General features: G+C 40.4%; 1 protein-coding gene across 1 annotated transcript in view; it reads left to right on the top strand.

Annotated features, from left to right (window-relative positions):
- Positions 1 to 1355: 1355 nt before the first annotated feature.
- ATP8A1 (ATPase phospholipid transporting 8A1) overlaps positions 1356 to 26566 on the top strand; it is a 105383-nt gene continuing 80172 nt past the window's right edge. The window contains 6 exon segments of the mRNA XM_054065279.1: positions 1356 to 1567; positions 12503 to 12617; positions 15961 to 16060; positions 17459 to 17557; positions 21728 to 21773; positions 23942 to 23982. Of these exon segments, the coding sequence (XP_053921254.1) occupies positions 1519 to 1567; positions 12503 to 12617; positions 15961 to 16060; positions 17459 to 17557; positions 21728 to 21773; positions 23942 to 23982 (450 nt within the window). The 5' untranslated portion in view covers positions 1356 to 1518.

Genomic DNA, 26566 nt, shown 5'->3' with positions numbered 1-26566 from the left:
GGTTTTCTGGCCTATGGCTTGGGAAAAAAAGCAAAACCAAAACCAAAAGCTGGATTTATTTCCTAATGCAGTCTTCTGTGAAGCAAAGCATTCGTCTTTTCTGGTATCTGAGCTCAGCATTTGAGAAAAACAACTTCTTAGTTCACTTTTCTCCATGAAGCACTGCTTGATCAATTTGCACAGATTAAATTTATACAATTTTATCAGACTGACTCTGTTGCTGTTAAGAAGGACGATATGTATCTTATTTTCTCAGAGCACTTACGTATGGTCTGTAAAGGAATCAGCAACTATCCCACATCCGTAATCTGAACTGTTACGTACTTTCTGGAGGACACAATGCTGGCCTTCATTAAATATGTCAGCCTCAAATCCTCAAATTCATGGGACAATAGCAGCTTTATTCTATTCCATAACTTCCATCATCTTCTCAGCAGTCTTTATGCCTGACTGAAATAGATGCAAAATGTAACTATGCCAAGATCTATCTCCAAATCCTACCACCTTTCCTGTTTTCTTCCCCATTCCATTTCTGCTGTGGCTGGTTTTACCGAGGCACAGGAGCGACATGCCAGAGGCACATCGCTCAGCCTGTTGCAGCCACCCAAGCGTCACGTTAACAGTCTAGAAGTAGAATTGCCGCCGCCGCCGCTGCTGCAGCCCGAGGCAGCTGCAGCCCGGGACCTCCTTTGCAGCAGCCCACGCGGGAGAGCTCGCGTTCGCACTGACTCAGGGCTGTCAAACCGCCGCACTCCGATTTAGGAGATTAAAAATAAAAACCCAGGCGAGAGTTTGAAAGCTGTCTAACAGGGAACGGCGCCAGCCCCCCCTACCCCGAACGAGGGCTTTAGAGCGGCGTTTCGAATTCGCTCTCCGGACGAACGCGTCGCACCGCGCCCTCCGTTTTTACACCTCGCTAAGCCGCGCCGGAGCCCGAGGGACAAAACGAGTGTTCCCCCCCCCCGGCAGATAAACGCGGCTGAGCAGCTCTGTGTTTACACCTCGCTAAGCTGCGCTAAGAGGCCAAGGGACGGAACGCGTTCCCCCGGCAGATAAGCGCCGCTCGACCGCTCTGCCACCCGATAAGCGTGCGCGGACTGAGGGTCGCCGCCTCCCCCGGGGCTCCCCTGCCCGCCCCTATCCGCACGGCTCGGCGTGTTCCATTCCCCTCGATTCGCGGGGGGGGGGGGGGGCACATCGGAAACCCCTCTCTTGCTGCAGAAGCGGGACATCAAACACCCGCAGCGCCCGCTCAGGCTCAGCCCCCGACAAGCCTGATAGCGGGGGGGGGGGGGAGGAACTGCCGGCGGGGCGGGGAGGCGCGGGGGGGGCGGAGTTGGTAGGTTCCGGAGGGGGCTGGCGATCGCGGAGCGCTGGCGCCCCGGCTGTCAGTTCGGAGCGGCGGCGCGAGCGGGGCGGGAGCCCTCGCCGCCCCCTGGTGCCGGAGGAGCCGCCCGCGCCTGCCACCCTCGCCCCGGGCCTCGCCGCGGCCGGCAGGTGCAGGGCGCCGAGGCGGCGATGCCGGCGGTGCAGAAAACGGTGTCCGAGATCCGCTCTCGCGCGGAGGGTAAGTGCCGCCCGGCGCGGAGGGTCGGGGAGCGGGGGCGGCAGCCGGTGTCGCCGCGGCCGCTGCGACGCCGCCCCCCGCAGCTCCCCCGAGCCTCGTCCCCCGGGCTGGGGCGGCGGCGTCCTGGTGCCTCCGGCCGCGCAGCGCCTGCCCCGAGCAGCGCTTGCCGCGCCGCGATGGCAGCGATGTTTTCCCGCAGCGACCGGCTGTTTCCCTCGTCCCGGCGGCTCGGGCAGCGCAGCCCGGCGGCCCCCGTCGGCGGAGGGGAGAGCCGGCCCTGGCCCAGGGTGTTTGTCCTAGGAATAATTCGGGATGCCTCTTCTGTATGGAGTGGGTAGGCAAGGTCCTGCACCCGGGTCGGGGTCAATACAGGATGGGGGGTGATGTGATTGAGAGCAGCCCTGCGGAGAAGGGGGTGCTGAATGATGAGCGCGACATGAGCCGGCAGTGTGCGCTCGCAGCCCAGGCGGCTGTATCCTGGGCTGCATCAAAAGAACCGTGGCCAGCAGGTCAAAGGAGATGATTCTGACCCTCTATTCCTATCTCTCGAGATCCCACCTGGAGTATTGTGTTCAGTTTTTAACATAAGAAGGATATGGAACTGTTGGAACGGGTCCAGAGGAAGGCTACAAGGATGGTCAGAGGGCTGGAGCACCTCCCGTACGAAGACAGGCTGAGAGAGTTGGGGATGTTTAGCCTGGAGAAGAAAAGGGTCTGAGGAGACCATATAGAGATCTTCCAGTACCTGAAGGGGCTACACGAAAGCTGGGGAGGGACTGTTTACAAAGACATGTAGTGGTAGAACGAGGGGGAATGCCTGTAAATTGGAGAGGGACAGATTTAGAGTAGGCATAAGGAGGAATTTTTTCACGATGAGGGTGGTGAGGCGCTGGCACAGGTTGTCCAGGGAAGTTGTGGCTGCCCCATCTCTGGAGATGTTCAAAGCCAAGCTGGATGGGGCCTTGGGCAGCCTGGTCTAGTGGGAAGTGTCCCTGCCCATGGCAGGGGTGGGTGGTAACTAGATGGTCTTTAAGGTCTCTTCCAGCCAAAACTGTTCTATCATTCTATGTCTGTGTACACTGATCATCTCAATCAACATTTTGTGATGCAGGGAGCGTGCCTGAAACCTCCGGACCATGCTGATGTTTTATGCCGAAGGTTTAGCATTGCTTAGCCTTCAGATTGCAACATGCCAAGGACTGCTTTGTAAAAAGAATCACCCCAGTGAAATTATCTCAGTATAATATTTATTGCATACAAACAATAATTAAATTAGAAATCTCTGATTCTAAGGCAGGATCCTGTTGGAACAGCTCTGGTTTTCTTTTGCTGTGGGTAATGACAACAATGTCACTGTAACGATGTGTGCTTCCTAGGGCAGGAGTGCAGGTTTTAGCCCTTTGTGTGATAGTTTTCACAACTGGACCATCACATCAAGTTGATTTTTGGTTTGGTTTTTTTTTTTGCTTTGTTTTGCTATATAGGGAGGTAGAAAGTTTTCTCGCTGTGTCTTCCGTATTCCAGGCAAAGGATTATTTTTTTTTTTTTTTTTTTTTTTTTTGTGCTAGGAGGAGTGTGCAGAAGGGTGGATTGGAAGTAGACTATTCTTTTCTGTTTCTCCCATGTTACATGCTTTCCTCTCCCAAAAGCAGGCTTGTAGGAGGTCTGGCTCTGCCTCTACCTGGGAAATGTTAGCTGGCCAAGAAATAGAAGAATGGATCTTTCTAAGAGGAAAGGAAGAACGTTCATCCTTCCAGGGACACTTTTGAAATGCATTTACAGCCAGAGCAGCCGTGCTGCTGTAACCACAGTGATTAGTGGATGCATATAATGGAACTAGTTAAACGTCCAAATTTTCAGTGCTTAATTTCAGTTCTTTTCCAGTCATTCTTTTCCAGACAATTGGTTTTCACTGCAAGATTAGAACAAATGCATTGCAAAAATTGATGCTCTCTTTAAAATGATTTAATTACAAGTATCTTAACGATTATTAAATGAACAAATGTGGTGGGCCCTAAAGGTAATTGTCTAAGATGTAGTAAAAGGGAAAAAAAAAGATAGATAGCTTGGGTAACTTATATGAAGTTTTCAAGGTTGGATGACTGTAAAACCATTGAATACAAGCTTTAAGAAGTTTCTCAGAAATACTTTCTTTAGGACTGAAAATAGATGTGAAACTCCTTTTAAGAAACAAGTTTTGGAAAGTGACATAGTTTATCATCACAGCAGTGGCATTGTTGACTCGTACTATAGTATTTGTACACTACTTCTTGAAGAACAATAATCTTAGATTAGTGTGATGCATACTAGTTCATTTTATTTATATTTAGTTCAGTTTGTTTATACTCAAGTAATTGACAATGAAAACAATGTCAATGGATCTCTTACTTCCTTTTTTTTTATTTTTGAGATAAATGTATTCCTGTTTATCTACTCCACACACTTGGGCTTTGTGGCTGATGTTTTTTAACAGTTCTTCGTAAGTAAATGTTAGTATATTCTAAAAAAGAGACCCTCAGAATTGTGGCACATGGTTCTCATCCCTAGCATTTGACAGTGACGTAAAGGAACTGTAAAACCCTAGCTCTTACCATCACAGGAGTCTCTTAGACAAGCGCTCTGCAAGCTGGTGATAAGGCTGCCTTCTGAGATCTCCACCGAAGTCTTACCTACAGTGCAGAGTAGGAAATTCTTGTACTGGCAGGGTCTCTGTGTGTTCTTTGGAAGTCTTTGGTAGTACTGTAATCACAAACAGCAGCTTCCATAAGTGCTGTTATGGCATGGACCGTTCCTAAGAGAAGCCTAAGATTTCTCGGGATCTGATAGACAAGCTTAATATTACTTCCTTTGTTCTGGGTTGTTTGGGTTTGGTGTAAACCTCATTTTCTTTCTCCTGTCACTACAGAAACGAGTTTCTGCTTTTCTATGGATTGTGAGCTACCTTATCAGTCTTGATTGTCTTGACATCATCTCAGAACTAAGCTCTCTCTGACATGAAGCAATAGTAATTTATTGTTGTTAAAGAAAATCAACTGTTGTGCTCAGATGAAGTAAACTAAATAAGAACTGTCAAAACAATGCACGCAGGTATTGTTCACAAGAACTGGTCAACAGCAGCACAGAATAATTGACACTGCAGTCTGTAAATAATTACAAAATAAAAATAGTAAGTGTTTCAGCATCTGTAAGACAACATGCTACCTGCATAGAGAAAGGAATTGATTAAAAAGTAACTATTTTCGTGGCCTTCTTCCAAACCTCTGCAGGTTCTTGTGTTCTTTATGGCTGATGAAAGATAACCAGGCATGCTTAGAATCTACTTATGGAAGCTGCTGTTTGTGATTACAGTACTATCAAAGACTTCCAAGCCAGAATTTGCTGTGACTTGAAATTACTGTGGCCTTTAGGCCAAAAAAAAGAGGTGCTGCTTTTAATGTTAATCCCTGGAATAATGCATCTCTGATAGTTTAAGTGTGATAAAAAAAAACCAAGAAGTGACTTAGGTGCACATCGGTTTGATACCTGTAGCACGGTAATAACTACACTTTCTTTTTAAAGGACAGTGGAATGGTTTCTTCAGTTATTATTCTTCACAGTATTTTTTCGTAATTGAATTTTCTAACAACTGATGCTTTGCTATTGTCTGTGTGTGTGTTGTGTTTTTTTAATCACAGAACTTAGGATAGGTTTAGGTTGGAAAAGACCTTTGAGATCATCAAGTCTAACTCTTAACACTGCCAACTGCACCACTGAACCGTGTCCCTAAGCATCACATCCACCCGTTTTTTGAATACCTCCAGGGATGGTGACTCAACAACTTCCCTGGACAGCCTGTTCCAATGCTTGATAACCCTTTCAAGGAAGAAAACCTCCCCTCACACAACTTGAGGCCTTTTCCTCTTGTCCCATTACTTGGGAGAAGAGACCAACACCCACATCCCTACAGCCTCCTTTCAGGTAGTTGTAGAGATTGATAACATCTCCCCTCAGCCTCCTTTTCTCCAGACTGAACAGCCTCAGTTCCCTCAGCGGCTCCTCATGAGCCTCACCAGTTTCATTGCCCTTCTCCAGACATGTTTCAGCATCTCAGTGTCCTCCTTGTAGTGAAGGGCCCAAAACTGAACACAGTGTTTGAGGGGTGGCCACGCCAATGTTGCATACAGGGGATGATCATTTCTCTACTCCTGCTGGCCACGCAGTTTTTGATACAAGCCAGTGTGCTGTTGGCCTTGGTCATCTGGGTACCTTGTTGGCTCATGTTCAGCTGGCTGCTGGCCAACACCCCGAAGTCATTTTCCTCTGGATGGTTTTCCAGCCATTTATCTCCAAGCCTGTAGCATTGCATGGAGTTGTTGTGCCCAAAGTGCAGGACACTAGGCCTTGTTGAACCTCATACAGTTGACCTTGGCCCATCAATCCAACCTCGCCAGATGTTCTTCTGGTCTGGATTCTGTATTTCGTTTTTATATTTTTTCATTTTTAAACTTTCTGAATGTTTGGATCAACATTCTTCTCTTGTCTTGGAACCTTCTAATGGATTACAGAAGGTTGACAAACTTTTTTAATTTTTGCTGTGTGTTAAATGCATCTTTTCAAAGACATCTTCATCAAAACTGTAGCAACTTTCACCAGGAGATATTATGGTGAAAGTATGGGTATGCTTTTGTTGTTTCTGTGATTATTTGTAACCAATATTTTTGCAACAGGCCAGTCTCTGTTATTTTGATCAACAGACTGATTTCATACAAATTCATTTGATGCCAGTGGATCCTGACTCTTCTGGAGGAAGAGTTTCAGCACTTTGTAGCTTCTTTCTGGCAAAGTGGTAAACTTTTATGTAGACCTGAGCACTGATATGTGAGACCTCTTCTTAGGTTAGTCAGCAGTTAAGCTCTAGGTCATAGTTTTGGTTTTTAACATTTCATTGAAGGGTAGCTCTTAAGTTGGGAGGCAGGTGATGTATTGCGCTTAGACTTAGATTCACAAGTGTGGTTTAATGGATGTCCTACTTCATATTCAGAGGTGAACCGTTGAGATGCTTCACATCTTGGATGTAATTTCCTGTTAGGTGCCAGATTGCACTAGGTATTGCACTAGTGGGACAAAACTGCAGTCTTGATTTCTGTCTTTTTGTCTGCAGATTGGTAGAGATTTCAAATGAATGTATAAACTACCACACAGGTTAACATCTTTCCTTGTTGAAAAGCGTATTGCTGTTTAATTTTAGTTCCTGACATTATTTTGGGCCTTTTGATTACCAGCCACTTGTTGTCATAGTCTTTACCCACCTTATGTAAATAAAACAAATTGAAGATTTTCTAGCAGGTCATATTTGAAAGAATGAATATAATTAAATAAAGCTTTTGATGATGAAATCTGTTTATGCTAGATGAGTGGGCGAGACGTGGCAGGAATTGGAAATGCGTTATGATAGTTTGCTGAAGATGCAGAATACAAACAAACCTTGGGAATATGATCGATAACTCTTAGTTGCAGTTCTAGTGAATGCATCATGTGGGGAGACTCCCAGTCACACTCAAAGTGATACTTAGGAATATGGAGTCCTGTAGCTGACAAATTAATGGAAAATTTCACTTACAAACTGTAATACATAGACTTTAAAAACAAAACAAAACAAACTGCTGTAGGGTATGTCTGGCCAGCACACAGACCAGGTTGATGTAGTGTTCTTTGAAGACATTTGGCATGCTTAGAGCGCAGAAGCAGTGCCTGAGCTTTGGCTTGCCTTGCAGCTGTGCCGCAGAGTTCTCTTTGTCCTCAGGCAGTTCTGAAAATCAGCAGCTACTGGGAAAGGAGGGTGTGCCAAATTTCTGGCTAGGCATTGGGCATCTAATAGCTGACCAGGATAGATGCATAGCTACCATGGAGATGAGACACAGGTATTCTGACTCTTGACTGAAGTTCTTGGGTAGGTAATGCAGCCAAGATGTAATGGTATTGTACAGAGTGGTGTTATGGATATTTAAAGAAATGGCATTGTGGGAGAGTAGGATGCAGAAGCTGTGTGTCAAATGTTGAATTAATATTCCATGTCCATTTTTTTAGATATTTTTAGTGATAGTCTTTTGTAAAAGCAGAGTATTTCAAAGAACATTTTATGCCTCTTGTTGCTTAGAAAACATTTCAGTCATTTAAATTAAGCATATTTGCCAGTTGAGACAACATAATAACTTCAGTTATGTATAAGCATTTCAGTATTTTATGTATATACATACAAAAATAGTGAGTGGGCCCCTCACTGCAAGAAGGACATTGACGTCCTGGAGCACGTCCAGAGAAGGGCAACAAAGCTGCTGAAAGGGCTGAAGAGCAAGTCTTCTGAGGCGTCAGTGAGGGAACTGAGGTTGTTTAGCCTAGAGAAGAGGAGGCTGAAGGGAGACCTTATCACCGTCTACAGTTACCTGAAAGGAAGTTGTAGCAAGATGAGTGTTGTTTTCTTCTCTGATGTGACAGGCAATAGGACAAGAGGCATCAAGTTGTACCAGGGGAGGTTCAGATTAGACATAAGGAAAAATTTCTTCACTGAAAGGGTTATCAGGACACCCATTGAGGTGTGGCTGAGTCACGATCCCTGGAGGTATTTAAAAGATCAGTAGATGAAGCGTTTAGAGATATGGTTTAGTAGTGGGCAAGTATAGTTGGACTTGATGACCTCAAAGATCTTTCCCAACCAAGTGATTCTATGAGTCTGTATAAACAAACATACACAAACACTGAGCTTTGTGTGTCACTCTAGTCTGTGTACTCTTAAGTGAATGTATTCTAAATTTTAGGCAGGGAGATGATGAGACATACGAAATTGTCAGAGTTTTCAGAGCACTGTGATGGACCTAAGGCAGGACAACTGGTTTTACTGAAGCTGCAGGATTTAAAGGGTTATTTCTGAGACTCAGAACTTAGAAGTTAAGATTGCTTTTTAAGTGAAAATCGAAAAAAGTTAATTCAAAGTAGTAGGAAGGAGGTGGTGAATGTTTATGAAGCTCCTCAGCACCTTTTTGCTGTCATTTTGATTAAAGAAGAACAAATAAATGCCTTAATATTAATATATGAAAATAAATGTCTATAGCTTAGCAGTCTTTCTAGCACACAGATAATATACAGTGTTTCATGTCTGCTGACATTTGCTTTAACTGTATGATTGTCAATATTTAAGGCTTATACTGACGTGAGTTTTCAAATTAATCCTTTAAAATTAAAGTAGTACATTCTACAAATATGCAAGCACGTTCCATGTTTCTTGAACTTAGTCAGGCTAGGCTGGTACTTTTGACACAATTGCTTCCAGCTAATGCCCACGTGCTGTCACAGGAGCCATATTTCGTGTTTGCTCCTTCATCGAGGAGCTGGACAGAAAATATCCTATAGCGGGGATGGAAGTGTGCTCGCAATGTGATGGAATTGGGCTCAGTCAGGCACAAACATGTGATTGGATGTACACCTGCAGCTTGGCTGAAGACCTTGTCATCTTGAAGATGTACTTATATCCAGTTGTGTCGTAGGGGTACATGTTTATGGAGTTTCGTGCTGCATGTCTTGCATACCCAGTTGTTATGGTTGTCACTCCAAGGAGAGGTAATGACAAGGATAGGAAATGGCATGCTTAGTCTGCCATGTATGCCCTTGTGGTTCCTTGAGGTAAGGAGAATTGTGTGGGTGCCTGTTCAGGTGTGTCCAGTCTGTTAGTCTGTCTGCCCTTCCTCTGAAGGGTCTTCTTGAAATGCACAAGGTCCAACACAAAAAAAAAAAATGACACTGTGCCTGTAATTCTTTTAATTTAACAAAATAAGGAAATCACCTATGATCACCTTCAAAATAGTTCCCTTCTGAATTGACACACAGCTGTATATGATTCTGCCAACGTTCAAAGCAATTCCACAGATCATTTTCTGAAAGGCTGCTGAGGATCTCCATCATTTTTGCTTTCACATCTTCTACCAACAAAAAACGGGTTCCTTTGGGTACTGATTTGATCTTTGGGAAGAGGCAGAAATTGCAGGGAGCCAGGCCTGGTGAGTAGGGTGGGTGCTAAAGCACAGTGTTGTTATTAGCTAAAAACTGTTTAACAGAGAAAGCGTTGTGGACTAGAACACACTGACATTTTTCCACTGAAGGTTAGAAAACCTCTCTATTTGAACACCTGTCCACTCATAGAGAGTGAAGCGATAGAGTTGAGCATTGTCTCATTGTGACAGATTAGAATGTGTTCTATAATCTCTTTGTCTCTCCCCACTCACTCATGGTTCCTGAGCTGCAGGGTTAGTCTTGGGATTTTTTTTGTGTCAGACCTTGTATACTCATTTGAATAGAAGCATTTTGGATGTGTTCCTTTTGGGCGGGTAGGAAGGAAGGAAGTAAAGTAAAGAAATTGCAGTGGATGAATGTGGTAGTGGGGATTTCCTGTGTAGTCATAGTGTCTGCAAATTCTGCATGGCAAATGGCATGAAATTACAAGTTTATACCAAGTCTTTGCACAATATACAGGATCTTGCCCTTTCAGGGAAGTTATGTATGAAATATATTTTCCATATGTAATAGATAAGAGGCTTTCTAGGGGGGCAGTGGGCTGAAGAGTTTTGTGTAACCTGTTTGTAAGCATTTATAGAACATGCTAGCTGTAAGTTTCAATATTTCATGTGTAATTTGAATTATCTATAGCATGCAGATACACTATGATTTATTTATTTGCATTCTAACATCTTTTTTTTTTCCTGTGCAACTTTCTCATTTGGCATACAGAATGAACAGCGCCTGTTTAACGAGCAGCTGTGTACACACAGTTTGTTGTTATTGTTTCAAAACTTTTTGATGATTGATTTATGTCATGCCTTTGTTTACTTTACAAGCTCCAGCCTGAATGCATCACTTAGGCCTGTTGGTCGTCATTGTAATGGCTGAGTGAAAGACAAAACAGTGAAAAGTCTTGAGAGGGAGGAATTCGTTGGTATTCACTTTTACAGATGAAAGTTACGTTGCATGTTGGTAGATTCCTCATAGCTTATAGAAGAATGTACACAAAGCTCAGCTTTCACTGACTGGTGGAGATGGGTGCAGAGGTTGTATTTCAAGTGAAGGCCACACAAAATTAAGAACATACTGATGTCATTTCTCTGGGAATAGTATGGCTAGTGTCTTGCAGAAAGCTGGTAGAATTGTAGGTAAAGAAATTATATGCCATCAACCAGCTTGCTTTCCAAGAATCATCTTCCAGCTCAAGGACCAGCTTCCTGGTCCATCTTCAGTCAGCAAGAAATCAAGCAAAACTGGTGCTGGAGCTGCATAAATAAACTAGGAGCCCCTGACAAAACTGACATGTGAAGAGGGAACATGAGAGCTGGAAGTCAGGGTAGCTGATTAGAGAGGAGTATAGAGGAATGGGGTTAGTAAAGCCGAAGCCCACCTTGGGTTTATCTAGTGAGGGACTCGTAGGAACCTTTCTTGTTCTTCAGATGGAACAGCAGGAAAAGATGACTGTGGAAAATGGGGGCCCATTGCTGAATGGGGCAGAGTACCTGGAGACAAAGTGCATGGAAGAGCATGCAGTACTTAAAGCCTTCTACACTGTGGTCACTACTGACAAGATCAGCCTTCAGGAGCCCCAGGTTCCAGACATAAGAGGGAAAGTCTGGAGCAAGAAAGACTGACCTCAACAGAGAAGGACCAGGTTAGGGACTACTTTAACTGGGATTACATGGGTTCATGGGATTTGACCAGATTCACTCCAGTGCATAAGCAGCTGGCGAGTCTCGCTGTTAGGCCACTCTATGATCCTTGAAAGGTCATAGTGCTCTGGGAGGGTTCCTGAGGACTGGATGACTATAATTGGTCTCACTGTAGGGTAGCTTACATTGGTTTCCTGTGTTTGCTTAGTTTTAATTGTAGCAATGAGTTTTTTGTGAGTATTTCTGAGAGCAGGTAACTTGTGCAAACAAATAGAATTACTAATTTTGATAAGGTAGCTATATTACGCACTTGCTTTTTTAATTTATTGTCATCATTCAGACATCCTCTTGGTAAACTGTTTTTCGGCCATTGAGATGAATGGTTAAACTTTCACTAAGTTTTTAGAAGTATTTTTCCTATTTGTGTGGTTTTTTGCAAACTCTTGATTGTTAACACTACTATAGGATGTGTGCATGTAACAGTAGTTTAAAAGAAGTACAAAGAGGAAAGTGCAGGCACAGTGCAGGAGAACAGATTTAAGTAGCATGAAAAGTATTGTATAAAGCTTGTAGTAAATATCCTTTTGAATATTTGACTTTTCTGTAAATTCAGCAATGAGCAATGTTAAATTTTACATTCAAAACTTGAAACCAGTTTGCTGAGTGATCTCTGTACAATGTAGAGATCTTCTGAGTTTGTAATGCATATTTGTCGGAAAACTGTTATTCATTACAGGTGGCACAGAATTACTGGTAGTACTGGTATACTCGTGAACTTCTTGCTTATGTTGGTGTTCAAATATTTCTCTTAGTGTCTTTCTTTTAAGTTATTTACCTTGATGTAATTCCTGAGTTTTGCAGGTTTGTAGTTCGAGATCGCTCTCTGGGAGAGATGGAAAAATGAATCTTTTCTTCTTTTTGTACACTCACTTCTATATTCAAATATATCAGCAGAGCATAATTTGTACTGCCTTGAAGTGGCACAAGCTATTTAAGTGTACTCATTAATTCAGGAGATCTTACAGTTATTATTCATTATCATATATACAAAACATAATGACTTTATTTCTTCAGATCTAGTTAAAATTATTTAAAAGGCTGAAACTATTGTTTTTAAATGAGCATTACTTGTTATTGTGAGAAATGCAAATGCACTGAGTTCACATTCACAATAGATGTCTTTTTGTCATGAAGTGCCTAGAATCTTGTGTATATAAATATATTTATATGGGAAAATCATATTATGTTTTTACAGGATATGAGAAGACAGATGATATTTCAGAGAAAACTTCTCTAGCTGATCAAGAGGAACTGAGAACTATATTCATCAATCAGCCTCAGCTAACCAAATTCTGCAATAACCATGTCAGGTATTAACTAGTGATTTTGTTGTTACGTACTGAATTTCAGAACTCTGCGTGTTGTGTAGAAAAAATGAAGGGAAGACGATTATTCCACTTCTGCCATTTCCTCTGACCACTAGTTGCAGTCTCAGACTCTGGAGAGGGGAGTGAAGTGGACCAATGAGAGCAGCAGAGATGTTTCATTGATTTATTAATTTATATTTTGTGACCACCTGAGGAACCTGAGTATATATAAGTCTATGGGATCTGATGAGATGCATCCCAGAGTCCTGAGGGAATTGGCAGATGTGGTTGCCAAGCCACACTCCATGATACTTGAAAAGTCATGGCAGTCAGGAGAAGTCCCTGGTGACTGGAAGAAGGGTAGCATTGTGCCCATTTTTAAAAAGGGTAGAAAAGATGAGCCTGAGAACTACTGACCTGTCAGCCTCATCTCTATGCCTGGGAAGATCGTGGAACAGATCTTCCTAGAAGCTATGCTACAGCACATGGAGGACAGAGGGGTGTTTCAAGACAGCCAGCATGGCTTTACCAAGGGCCAGTCCTGCCTGACCAACCTAGTGACTTACTATGCAAGGATGTGATCACATCAGTGGACAAAGGAAAAGCAGTGGGTATCATCTACCTGGATTGCTGTAAAGCCTTTGACATGGTTCCCCACAACATACTTCGCTCTAAATTGGAGAGAGATGGATTTGATGAGTGGACTATTCAGGGGTTAAGAAATTGGTTGGGTAGTTGCAACTTGATGTGGTCCATAATGGAATCAGTGCTGTTTAATAATTCATTCATTATACAGGCAGCGAGATCCAGTGCTCCCTCAGCAAGTTTACATGTGACACAAGCTGAGTGGTGCAGTTGTCACACCAGAAGGGCGGGGTGTCATCGAGAGGGACCTGGACAAGCTGGAGAAGTGGGTCTGTGAGAACCTCATGAGGTCCAACAAGGCGAAGTGAAAGGTCCTACACCCAAGTAGGGCAATCCACAGTTTCAATACAGTGTGGGGGATGATGTAATTGAGGGCAGCCCTGCAGAGAAGGACGTGGGGGTGCTAATTGATGAGAAGCTTTACAGGAGCCAGTAATGTGTGGTCGTAGCCCAGAAGGCCAACCGTATCCTGGGCTGCATCAAAAGAAGCATGGGCAGCAGGTCAAGGGAGGTGATTCTGCCCTTCTATTCTGATCTTGTGAGACCCCACCTGGAGTATTGTGTCCAGTTCTGCAATCCTCAACATAAGAAGGGTATAGAACTGTTGGAATGGGTTCAGAGGAGGACCACAAAGATGATCAGAGGGCTAGAGCACCTCTCATGCGAGGACAGGCTGAGAGATTTGGGGTTGTTCAGCCTGGAGAAGGCTCCAAGGAGACCTTATAGCAACCTCCCAGTACCTGAAGAGGGCCTACAAGAAAGCTGGGGAGGAAGTTTTTACAAAGGCATGTAGTGATAGGATGAGGGGGAATGGCTTTAAATAGGAAGGGGGAAGATTTAGATTAGACATTAGGAAGAAGTTCTTCATGGTGAGCATGGTGAGACACTGGACCAGGGAGCCCGGGGAAGTTGTGGATTCCTCCTTCCTGCAAGTGTTCATGGCCAGGCTGGATGGGGCCTTGAGCAGCCTGGTTTCATGAGAGGTGTCCCTGCCCGTGGCAGGGAGGTTGATACTAGATGACCTTTAAGGTCCCTTCCAACGCAAAGCATTATATGATTCTGTAACCTTCCAAATTTTTAAGAATGGGATGAGAAAGTTGTGGATCGGGAAAGGGTTGCCTATGCAGCTGCACTATCAGCATATCTCTAGAGTATGAATTTGTTCTTCAGCTTTAAGTTCAGCTGAATTCCGGTTCAGCTTTTGGCTTTGAACATATTTGTGGTAGCTGGATGCCCATGTAGACATATTTCTCCTGAGCATGACATTGTTTTTACTTTGGAAACTGTCTTTCTCAGTCAACCAGCTGCAAAGATGCTGTGGTTGGTTATGAACCTACTTTTGAATTTTGATTTTGGATTTTGGGACTCTGATAATGACTTACGGTGTGGGAGTTTTGTTAGTTTATGTTGAATTTTAAGTAATACACTGAATACTTATAAATAATGTATATTGAGATCTGAGAACATCTTCAGTTCTGTTGTTAAAATTCGAAGTAAATAAATGGCAAAGATATCCCTGTCCCATGTAGACGTGTTTTTCTGAAGGTATCTTAGATAAATGCAGAAATTTCATAGGCATTGAGAATAACTGGGGGGTGAGGGGGGTAGGCTTGAGACACTTCATAGTGCTTTTTGTTTGTGTATGCCACCTGCCTTTTCTATCTTTCCCTGTGTTTCTTGATGGTGCTGAGCTTTTTGCAGGATATATTCATTTCGCTTTTAAATTGACTGATTTATGCAATGTTAAATTAAACATTATTAACATTAGAAGGAGTTAAAATGCTCTTCCAAGTCTTTAGCCTCTAATGTTTTTGCGTAATTATTTTCAGTTTTGCTGCTTTAGGACTGTAGATGGTAGCAGTCTATTCTTAAACAAATGTAAGGCTGGCAAAGACCTGGGCGTTCAAACATTTCATGATGATGGCTTAGCAGAGATCATTATGCTGAGATGAACTGTATTCTGTTCTTCCAGCCTAGCAAAACTTAATATCCAATATTTGTCAGGTTTTTCTAGAAAAAGTGAACTATCCGTTCAGTGAAGGGTATGGGGATTTTTATCTTTTAATCGAATTTTATAATTTTAATAATTTCTTAAACACACCATTTGACTTCAGTTGATTCTGTCGTTGATTTTTTTGCATTGAATAATGCGAAGTCATACCCAGTGCAGAAGCTCTGCAGTGACTCAGTCCTCTTTTAGCACCCTCCTTGTTATGCTTGTCATACTTCTTTCCCCAAGAGTTTTGACCAGACTGGAGCCTTTGTACAGAGCTGCCCACCCAGCATGCCAGGTAGGGTGCCTCTCTGGGCACACAGCTGCAGGCTGGGGGCCTGCCTTACCTTCTCCCTCAATGGTGGTGCAACTACCTAGCTGCAACCTTCTCTTTCTTCCCTTTCCTCATTGCCTGTAATTGAATAGCAGCAGGGCTTAACTGCTTCCACAGAGCAGGCAGAGCTGGCACAGGAACTTACTGCCTCAACACGGAAGCTTTCACAACAGTTAGCTGGTTCATGGGCGCCTGCAGGACTCTCTCTGCAGAAGTCTTTCAGTTTCTCTTTTCGCCAAAACAAATCTTTGCTGGCACAGAAATCACAAAAGATTATGGTTTTTTGAAAGCTTGTGTAACTGAGAGGAAAGGAATACATTTGAAGAATTTTTTGTATTGTAGTAATAGCACTTTTTTTTTTGTCTTTTTCTCAGCACTGCAAAGTACAACATAATCACATTCCTGCCAAGGTTCCTTTATTCCCAGTTCAGAAGAGCTGCTAATGCATTTTTCCTTTTTATTGCACTACTTCAGGTAAGATCAACAATAAGATGCTAATGTTTGAAACTTGTTGAGGGAGCATTTATACCATAGACAGTATTTTGCAGAGATGCTGAGGTTTTGTGTGGTTCTTTCTGAGCTTCTTAGCCTCGCAGAATAGCTGAACTGTATAAACATATTTACGATAAATGTTTGGGTTTGTAGTTTTTCTTATACTCCTTGGAGATAACACAATACATGGACAGATTTTTCTGTAAAACAGGTTAAGTCTAGCTGGAGTACTGTCAGGCGAAAAAGAATGTTGTGGCAAGAAAATCCGATTTAAAAGTATCTGGCATAAGCAGAAAAATGTTACCTGTGGTCAGCATTTCTTTTAATGGAGGGTGCTGTCTGGGAACCTGAAGTTATGAACTTTAATCACAGAATGGCAGGTGTTCGGAGGGACCTCTGGAGAACATCAAGTCCAACCTCCCTGCTAAAGCAGGTTCATGTACAACAAGTTGCACAGGAACATGTTCAGACAGGTTTTAAATATCTCCAGAGAAGGAGATTCCACAGCCTCTCTGGGTAGTCAGTTCCAGTGTTCATCACCCTCACAATAAAGTTTTTCCTCATGTTCAGGTGGAACTTCCTCGGTTCCGGTTTGTACTGATTGCTCCTTTTCCTGTCAGTGGGCTCTGTTGAAAAGAGTCTGGCCACATCCTCTTGACACCCACCCTTTAGGTATTAATAAGCACTGATAAGATCCCTTCTCGGTCTTCTCTTCTGCAGGCTAAACAGAGTCAGGTATCTCAACCTTTCCGTGTAAGAGAGATGTTCTAGTAGTCTTTTTTGAGGGGTAGGAATTGCAGCTGAGGAGGAATGATCATTTATTCCTGGAGTGTAGCAGATAAGGAGTAAAGCTGAGCCTTGGTGAAGATTAACAGCAGGGGAGTCCAGTATCGTAGAAGCTGTCTCCCGTATCCCAGGTGGCTCACTATGCTGGTTAGGAGGAAGGCACGCTGTCTTTTCTGTACTACCGCTGTGGCTTTATTCCCTATGTGTGTAAAGGACTGTATCCCTGAGCTAGCTTATTGAGACTTGTGCCTGCTCTAACAAAAATCTAGATTTTAAAAAATAGCTGTAGTTTAAAAATATATATTTTAATTCAATTAGAAACACAGGGAAGAAAGGTGAATATTCTGCAGGCAATGAAACCCCTGAAAGCAATTGCATTGAACACTATGCTATTTTAAATGCAGATGTTGTTTTATTGTATCATCTTCTTTTGAATTGAAGACAATAAGACTCTCTTGGAAGTAATCAGCATCATGTCTAGAAAGCAAATCCAGTTGCTTTGTCTGCATTTGCACAGAAAGTACTGTTTCTTGTATTAAAAATGTTTTCAACCAGCAATGTTAACAATTTTTTTCTCTCTTTTATTTTTAATAGCAAATACCAGATGTATCACCAACAGGCCGTTACACAACATTGGTCCCTCTTTTATTTATTTTAGCTGTAGCTGCAGTGAAGGAGATAATAGAGGACATTGTAAGTATTTACCAGCAATATTTTGTAAATAGCTTTAAAATTTTTCATTCATTACATTACAAAAAATTTGTTGAATAATTTTGTGTTGAATCCTTCTTGCCTTCTGCATGCTTTTGAAAGCTTCTAAAGCTACTTCAGAAGATTAAGTCTTTAGAATATGGTGTTACAATTTGAGAGTGTGTTTACTACATATAAAACTGACAAGAACATGGTAAACAGTGACTTTGGTGTTTATTGTATAGTTTCTAGTCAAACACTTCTCAGTGTGAACTGGAACCAAAGACTCCACAGAACCCACTCAAGTCCAGAATATTTCCAATTTTCTCAAGCAAGGGCTCAGCTAAAATAAGATTGGAAGCTACTGAATTAATCTTACATGGAATCTATTTTAAAACCAAATAACCTTTAAACATTTATTTGGTTAGAAAAATCCTTTTTTTCTTTCTGCATGAGAAGGAGCAGAATCCTTTAGTCCCATTATTTATACTTGTGAGTTGGGTTTAAGCTCAACTGTGAATGAGATACTAGATATGACGTTTCATAGAAAAACTGGGAGATCTTGTGGCTTTAGTCCAGTCCATGAAGAAAGTAGGATTAAAAAAAAAAAAAAATGTTCCAAGGATCCTTTTTATTTTTTACATCTTTCTTTGAGGTGCGTTTAAAAAAAAATAGGTAAGCCCTCAGGAACTCAAGAGCTCAGGTTCTCAGAAGCTGCATAGTCTCAAGCATCTTCACTTGTCCTCCATAACTGAGGCTAAATGGATTTTTGTTTCATGACTAAATAATTCCTAGACTTGTCTAAAAAGTGTCTTAACTTACTATTGGAATTATAATGTCACACTTTTTGTATATTTAGAATACTGTATTTGGTTTAATACACGTTAGATGAATGATTATATGTCACTAATGTGCTGGTTTTAAAGTTTTAAAAGTAGGTTTTCTCGAGTTGTCAAATCCAGTTTCAAATCTAGATACATGCATCTGATACATGTTTTTATTTCAAAAATCACATGCATAAAATCCTTTGTATCGTTGTTGTGACTTTGCACAGTTTTGTAGACAGCAAGGGCAATAGGCCTTTTTAATTTTTTCCCGTCGCTCCGCTCCACTCCAGTGCACTTTACTGTTAGTCGCTCATGTCGTGGTGCTAAGTGTGATCTGCTGATATCTGATGGCCCAGAACATATGTGGAACGCTGTCCTTGTTACGCAAGTACTCCCACCTATGCCAAACTTTGCTTAGCTCTCTCTAGCTAGCATTTGTGATAGTCATTGTTTTGCTTTCTTCTGAAATTGAATGAAAACTTCAAAAGAGCTAGGATATTGTAATGACAGAAGCTGTGGGTAGGGGAAGGAATTTCAGGCTCTGTTTAACTTTATACAGATTCTGGGGTATTCTGAGTACCTTCCTGCTTTCTCTTCACTTTAAGTTTATGGTGGAACTTGTTTCTCTAATTTGCGTAACATAACTGAGCTTTAGATGATGTCTTCTCTATCTAAGGAATTAGTCTTGATGGCTTACCAAATCGCTCTAGATGCCAAGAATTTCTTCATCCTCTCTTGTTCTCTTTTAGTTCAGCAGATGTGTGGAGGACAAGAAGTTAGATACATAATATCACTGAGTGCTTTGTCCACTAAAGGTGCAGTGCTCCCGATTTTTGATATTGCAGGCTGTTCTCTTGATTTTTGGAAAGGCGCAGGTACTATAGTCTTTCTGTGCCTACGAATAGTAGGCTTCCTGGGAGCATCACGTTTATTGTGTTTGAGCAGAGCTGTAATGCATGTGCAGAAACATGATCAAGAGGAAGAGTGGTGTGGTGCACAGCAGCTCTGAAGTGGGGGGTGGCTGGCTCGGCACATACTGCCTTTCCTGCTGATACAGCTGTACCTCTGTGAATGGATGGTAAGCAAGATATATTGTCCCTCTGGGTTGTATGAAGCTCCTGGCCTCCTGAGTTAGGTGGTCCTGTAAGAGACGATGTTTAAGTTAAATGTTTTTGTTCTGTTTTGCATTTCTGCTGTTTGCTGCCCAATAGTCTGCTTCTCCTTAAATGTCCTTATTGCTTTCTTTTTACATAAACAAAATACCTTTAAAAAAAAAAAAAAACATAAAATTCAATCTGTGTTCTTTCAGATATTTTTAACCATTCTGCTGTTAACACTTACAGACTTACACCATCTATTGGTGTCTAGGCAAATATAAAATTGAGGCCACTGCTACTGTACAAAGTACCCTTTTTAAAGTTATTTCATCCACTCACTCTTCTTTTGTTATTTTTTTTCTACCATTTGCTCTTTGCAACTTGAATTGTACGCTTTGGCGTGGCAGGGGGTAGACAAGGAACAGGTTTAGGGTTTTTTGCATATATTAGCTAAAGCAGTAAAGTTCATGTTTTAATGTACTACAGAGGTAGCTAAAGGCGATTCAAATACTATTTTTCTTTCTGTTAAGTTTGCATTGCCTCAGCATATAGTTAATTTCCTGCTGTAAGTAGTTGAAACTCAGTGAGACGAAGGAGCTGATTAGGAGAATTTAGCTGCTGGTTTAAAGGCTGTACGTTTGGCTGTGCGTGTGTATATATAAAAATTTAGCTGATGGTTACTTCATGAATTTCTTACTTGCACAGCTGAGTTTCACAGACTGTAGTCCAAACAAAACAATTTGCTTTGATTTTGTAGTCAAACAGGTAGGAAATTTAACGTTGCCTACTAATTATATCGTGCAAGAATATCTGGCTGACTCTGACAGCTGTACTTCTTTTCCTGAGAAAGCTGACCGCTTGCTGCATAGTAAAATACTCAGTGTGTTTTTTGCCTTAACCTTGAATTTTCATTGTTTTAGTTTCTTTACACAGTGAGATATTGAAGATCTCCAGGAATAGTTATCTTCATCTCATACTAAAGCAAGATATCCATAGCAGTAAATATATTTATCAAAGTAATACTTTCAGCTCACAAATCAAATGCTTCTTTTTTTGGAGTGAAATCCCAAGAAGAAGATATTGACAGAAGGCATTACTCATGAACAGCATGTGTGTGCTAGCAAAATCTGTGACATGTAGTGCTAGATTATCAGTTGTTTCCAGTGTTTTTCACCCATGATAGTTCAGAAAGCAACTGACTTTAAAATATTATTTTTAGAGCTGAAGGAGGCTCTCCCTGTGAATTTATACATACCTTCATTGGTCAAGTTATTATACCTTCCCATTAATTAAAGGTTATTTATCTGTGAAATCAGCCAACTTTTTGAAAGGAGAATGTGATGATAATCTGTGAAAATCAAGTAAAAAATAATACCTTAACCTAGTCTTCGTGAAGTTATAAAGTAGCCTTTTAAGAGATGCTAGCTTGAGGTTATACCAGCATTTTGTAAGAAATAAAGCTCCTAAGTAGCTTGACTTATTTTTCTTTCAATTTGCAAGGTTGCTTCTGATTTCCTCAAAGGCATGAATTCTGTATCTCTGTTCAAAAAGTTTACTTAAAACAGTTGATTCTGTTTTAATTAATTTTCAATATCACGTTCCTGCTCAGGAAGAGCAGAGATCATTACTTTTAAATAGTGTGTTTAAACTAGTAGTCTCCTAAGGTTTTTGTAACTAAGATGAGTTTGATGATACCTTGAAAATGCTGGTGGTTAACTGCATCAATAGATTTCTGTCATAAGGTTGAAAACAGAGGGGAGGGATAGCATAGCCTGGTTAGGGTGCAGGAGGGAGGTTTGTTGATTTTTGGTTGTTTGTTGATGTCTGCAGGCGCTTAGGTGTAAGTGAAGACATATGTTTACACAGTTGTTGCTTGACTTCAGCTCTGCATGAGACACTTGTATGAAGAATGGTTCCAGGATCTTTGCTCTGATAGAATAATCTCCGAGTTCTAGGAAAGGACAAAGTTATGGCACACAAATACCCTGCTTCCTTATATAAGGAACTTGTTTATATAGCGAATGCCCACATGAGAGGACTTTTTATTACAAGACCATTAGCCTGGAACTGGTTGTCACCTCCCTTATGATCATAACTATGCAAGTAATCCATAGTCCTTTTTAAAATGTTTTTTACATCCATTTATTGAATTGATGAGTGGGTGAGGGTAAGAGATGTGGTTTGATCTTAAATGTGAAAGCTTTATCATGTCAACAGAAGTGTCTAACCACTGTGCATTTTTAATTTAGAAAAGGCATAAAGCTGATAGTGCAGTGAACAAGAAACAAACTCAAGGTAAGAGACATTTTTAATTGTGGTTTGCAGAGGTTTGATTTTTATGTTTTTTTTTTTGGTAAAGAATACTAGTGTAATCTGAACTGCTGACAGGTAGTTGAGTGTGAATTTGCTTACACGGAGAACTTAAAAATTTGAAATCTAAACAGTTGAAATAACAATTTTACAGTCACATTAGCACCACAAAATGGAATGAAATTTATGAAGTTCTGAAGAAACTTTAACAGTTACTCATTTAACACAAGTGATGCTGTAAAAACTACTGTATTTAGTGGGCCAAAATTGTGATGAAAAGTCTATACATATCTAACTACAGGAATCGTAATTTTTTTCAAGCAGCAAATCTTGAATAATTTTTGAAAACTGCAGTTGGAGGGACAAGTCGTAAAATGGAACCATGGATAAAGATGAATAGATTTTTTTTGGTTTTGTATTTTTTTTCGTAATATGAAATCTATGTAATGGTTTGATTAGAGACAACCAGATATTTAGCCAGTGTACTCAAACCAAAACTTTGGAATGTATTTTTTTCTTATTAAAGATTTTAATAAAGAAAAGAAGGATTAAATCAGAGAGTTATTTTAGCTCAGAAAGTGAGGGAGATGTAGTCCTAGTTTAGTAGTGTTTAGTATGTCCTATACACACTTGTCAGGTGGGAGGTCCATATTTAAGTTCCTACTTCATTGCTCTTTAACTTCTCAAATTACCCGTTCTGACGTAGGTCTCTTTTGATAGAGCTGATGCTGTTTTTGTAAACAAGCGGAGGAATGATGGTCATATGAATTTAATTGTAGAAAGTATGAAGTAATACCGGAAAGAGGAGAATCTTACATGGACTCCTTTTTAAATAAATAACAAACATAATCTTAAGAGTTTTTAGAGAGGGATGTAGTCATTGACTAAAGACAGCCAGAATTGTTTTGCACTGCTAACCACTGGAAATGTCTCTAATATTAAAACATAATTTTATGGCCTACCTTAATTGTACATAAATCTTAGTTTACTGCAAAATTTGTGGGGGTTAGAGGCGTAAGATACCTCATGAAACCACTGAGCATGTAGTTCAATGGGAGCTATGGAGAGATTAGGACAGGGAGACAAATCTGCTGACTGAAGGCACTGGGAACAGAAATGTTCAGAGAACAGGCCTGGAGAAACAGATAACCTCTTAACTATACATTTAGGAAAAAAAAAAAAAAAACAAACCAAAATTGTAACGTAGGCATCTAAAATTCTTTCATCAAGTATTCATAGGTTTTGAGATTGCAACCAACGGTTTTATGTAGCAGTGAATGTTAAAGTACCTTTTCAGGTTTTTTTATTCAGAGTTTACAAAGTTTCAAATTAATGAATGACTTGTTTTACTGCCTTTCCTGCCTCTTCTCGTTGGTGACCTCACATTAAGCTGCTCACATTAGGCTAGGTGACTGTTCCAAAAATTCCTGAATGTTCTGTGCATGCGAAAGAGCACCTTGGAAGTTGAAAGTGTATTAAGGATACATAAAATATTGCTAGCACTGAGAAACGAGTTTCTTAAGCTAATGGAGGATTCACACAAATACTACATCAGTTACAGTGTACTGTCAAAACAGTGTTTAAATGTTTTGTCAAATATGGTCTATTGTCAAAGCAATAATTAAAAACTTAGTTGGTGTGGTACACTTTTTTCATGTGTTCAGCAGTTCTGTAACCCTGAAAAGTAGAGATGTGCATAGTATGTTATAGATCTAGCTCCTCCTTTGGTTGACACATGCATGTGTAGATTCTGTATATGAGTTTCCCTTCATCCATCTGTTCCTGAAGGACTATCAGTCTCTCAGTTAACCTTACGTAATTAACTATCTGAATTTCCACTACTATAAAAAACCTTTTGTAGAGATTTTGATTGATTAGGCTGCATTAGGTATGATTTTTGTTACCTCAGGCTGCAGGCATGTACAGCAGCATACAGTCTGACACTGACATGTTGAAATGGGCATTTCTGCACTGTGGTGAATTAGTCCTCTGTAGGGCAGATGGAGCATCCTTTTTAAAGTTAGTTGCTGGTGTCATCTGAAAAGTGGGAGATAACAAATATGGCATCTGATAAGGAATCTAATACATACCTGTATACTGTGGTTAGAGTGTACAAATGTAAAATTGTCTTTCTTCTTTTTCTTTTTTTTTAGTACTACGAAATGGCGCATGGGAGATTGTCCACTGGGAAAAGGTGTGTGTTCATGGTAGTGACACTTAATGCAGATTTAATGTTTGCTTTATTTCTCCAAATAGTTGTCATTGATAAGAATTAACTGATATAATGGGAAATGCATAATGTTTCATTTTTTATAGTTTGTTAATGCTTGTCCCTCAAAACATACTTTTAAGCCAAGCCAGTTCTGATGTTATGAGCCAGACAAAACTGCCATTAAATGGTGGTCTTTAAGTTCAGTGGAAAATAACATGAATGATATGACTGACTTGAGAGTATTCACCTATGGCAAAATTATACAGTTGCGTAGTGTTTGGTGTGTCGAGGAAGAAAGTTCTTTCTGGAAACTAGTTACTTTTTGTGTTTGCTGAATTTCTGTGGCTTAAACCGTGAGAACTTTGAAGACTGTTATGCAGTGGTTAGGAAAGGTCTTTTAAAGGTAATTTTGAATGACAAAATGTTATTCTGCCTGTCTAGTCCCTTAGTTTTTTTGTTTTCCATACCTGAACACTTGAACAAAATTTGATCCACAGTGATTTGGAAGCAAAGTTCAGATGAGATTGGTTTATACTTTTGGCGAAGCAGGGATAGGAGATATAGCATGCTGCAACAGAACAGCGGTCTTACAAGACATTAATTTCTTCTTTAACTGAATTTCAGTCTCCCAATAAAATATTTCACATTACATAGCAAAAGTAAAGAACTGCATAGGGAAAGTCAGGATTAGGCCTATTAAAGAATACATTTCCAAAGAATTCCAGTGACCTTTGAGTACCGAAGACCTATAGGCTTCTCCAAGTGTGTGAGTTTCTAACAAATTCAGTTTGTGAGTTTCTAAAACCATTCGGCAGGTAGATATTTAATGTGCTTAAAACAAAGGGATAACATATTTTGTTTGAGACCATTAACCAATTCCCAGTTTTCTTTCAGGTAGATGTTGGAGATATAGTTATAATAAAAGGCAAAGAGTATATACCTGCTGACACTGTACTGCTCTCATCAAGGTAGAGATGCCACTGATGCTTATAGTGTAGAGGCTGGTTTCTCTACCCTGCATTTATTTATTTATTTGTTTGTGATTGCTCCAAGGAAATAAGGAATAAACAAAAACCCTGCTGTTCTGAAGTACAGTCTTCTGTTCGTTTAAGCATTTATCATTTCAGGCAGTATTTCTTTAAACTGTGACAATTACAGTTTTAAAATAACACTGGCATTTGATTTACCCCTATGAAAAACTTACATGCTATTTTATTATTGGATGTAATACAAAAAAAGGCTGATTCCCTCTCTAAAAATTTGACCTCAGCTGCCATATTTAACCAGTTTGGCATTTTGATATGTACCTAACAACCTGCATCCTATAAGTAAATTTAAATGGATATATTACAGAGAAAAGAAATGTTTATAATGGATATAGTCACCAGTTTGATAGCTGAATCAGGGAGAAAAGTGAACATGAGATGTATGCCATCAAATTTAGCACTATCTTTATAATCTGAATATTCACTTTATTATACTCTAGATATTATGAATAATTTCAGCACTGAAAGCAAGACAAATTACATATATAGACAGCATGTAATGCTGTGACTGTTTTTACATGGACAATCAGAGGTTGTTTATCATCATTTCCTTGGACAGATTTATTTAAGAATTCCACATCTGTGGAAGATATACATTTTTCAACATCTATTTGATCAGGTCAATAGACAATATAAACTAAGATTTATTTTTTTTAAATTAAGATTGGTTAAATATGATCAATTGTAATTTGATATATTACTGTATGTTTACAATTCAATTTCCATATTTTTTTCTGGCAGAAAATTTTATTTTATTATGTGTGATTATGTATTAGGTATAAACCCTCTGATCCCACTGAAGTTAATGAATGCACTCATATATACAATTAATAACACCAGAATCTTATGTGTTTCTGTGACAAACGGTGGTGGAATCTAGTACACTGTTTATTTCAAGTTCCATTATATCTCAAAATTAAGTGTACCTGTTTCTGAAACACTTATCATAATTATCTGGCAGTTACTTTACACTTCATAATAATACTGTAAATTTTCCCCACAGTCTGTCTTCAGTATCAATGTTTGTTGTAACTTCAGATGTTTTTGTATTGAGGATCCTCGATAAATTTTTTATTTCTGCATTTCGAGAAGCATTTATAAATTTCATTGGTGCTTCTCCACGAAGATCTTCATAGGCAATACACCATGCGTCAAAGAACACTTGTTCTATTGGCCTGATTATAGCTTGTGTCATGCTAACCTTGGTGTTCTCAGTTGAAAGAGATTACATCCTCTCAGAGCAACTTTTCTATAATCTTCCTGAGTAACCTTCTAAATTTGAGTCTTTGCGTAGGTGTCTTCACTATTCTGCCCTTTTGGATTTGGAGGACACTTGCACCATAGTGTTCTTCAGTTGTAGTTGGCACACAGAAAAATACCAGTTGCCTCCAAAGCCATCTATCTGAGCTTTTTCCCTCCTGAAGGAACCCTACATCACATGTTGATAGATTGAAATAATAGTTGGCTGCTACTGGACTTGTCAGGACTGTTACCTCTTTGCTTAACTTCATTTTACTGCC

The sequence above is a fragment of the Cuculus canorus genome, chromosome 4 (assembly GCF_017976375.1).
Source record: "Cuculus canorus isolate bCucCan1 chromosome 4, bCucCan1.pri, whole genome shotgun sequence".
NCBI classification, from domain to species: domain Eukaryota; kingdom Metazoa; phylum Chordata; class Aves; order Cuculiformes; family Cuculidae; genus Cuculus; species Cuculus canorus.
Note: the sequence above shows the minus strand (reverse complement) of the source record. Positions and strands in the feature narration are given on the sequence as shown.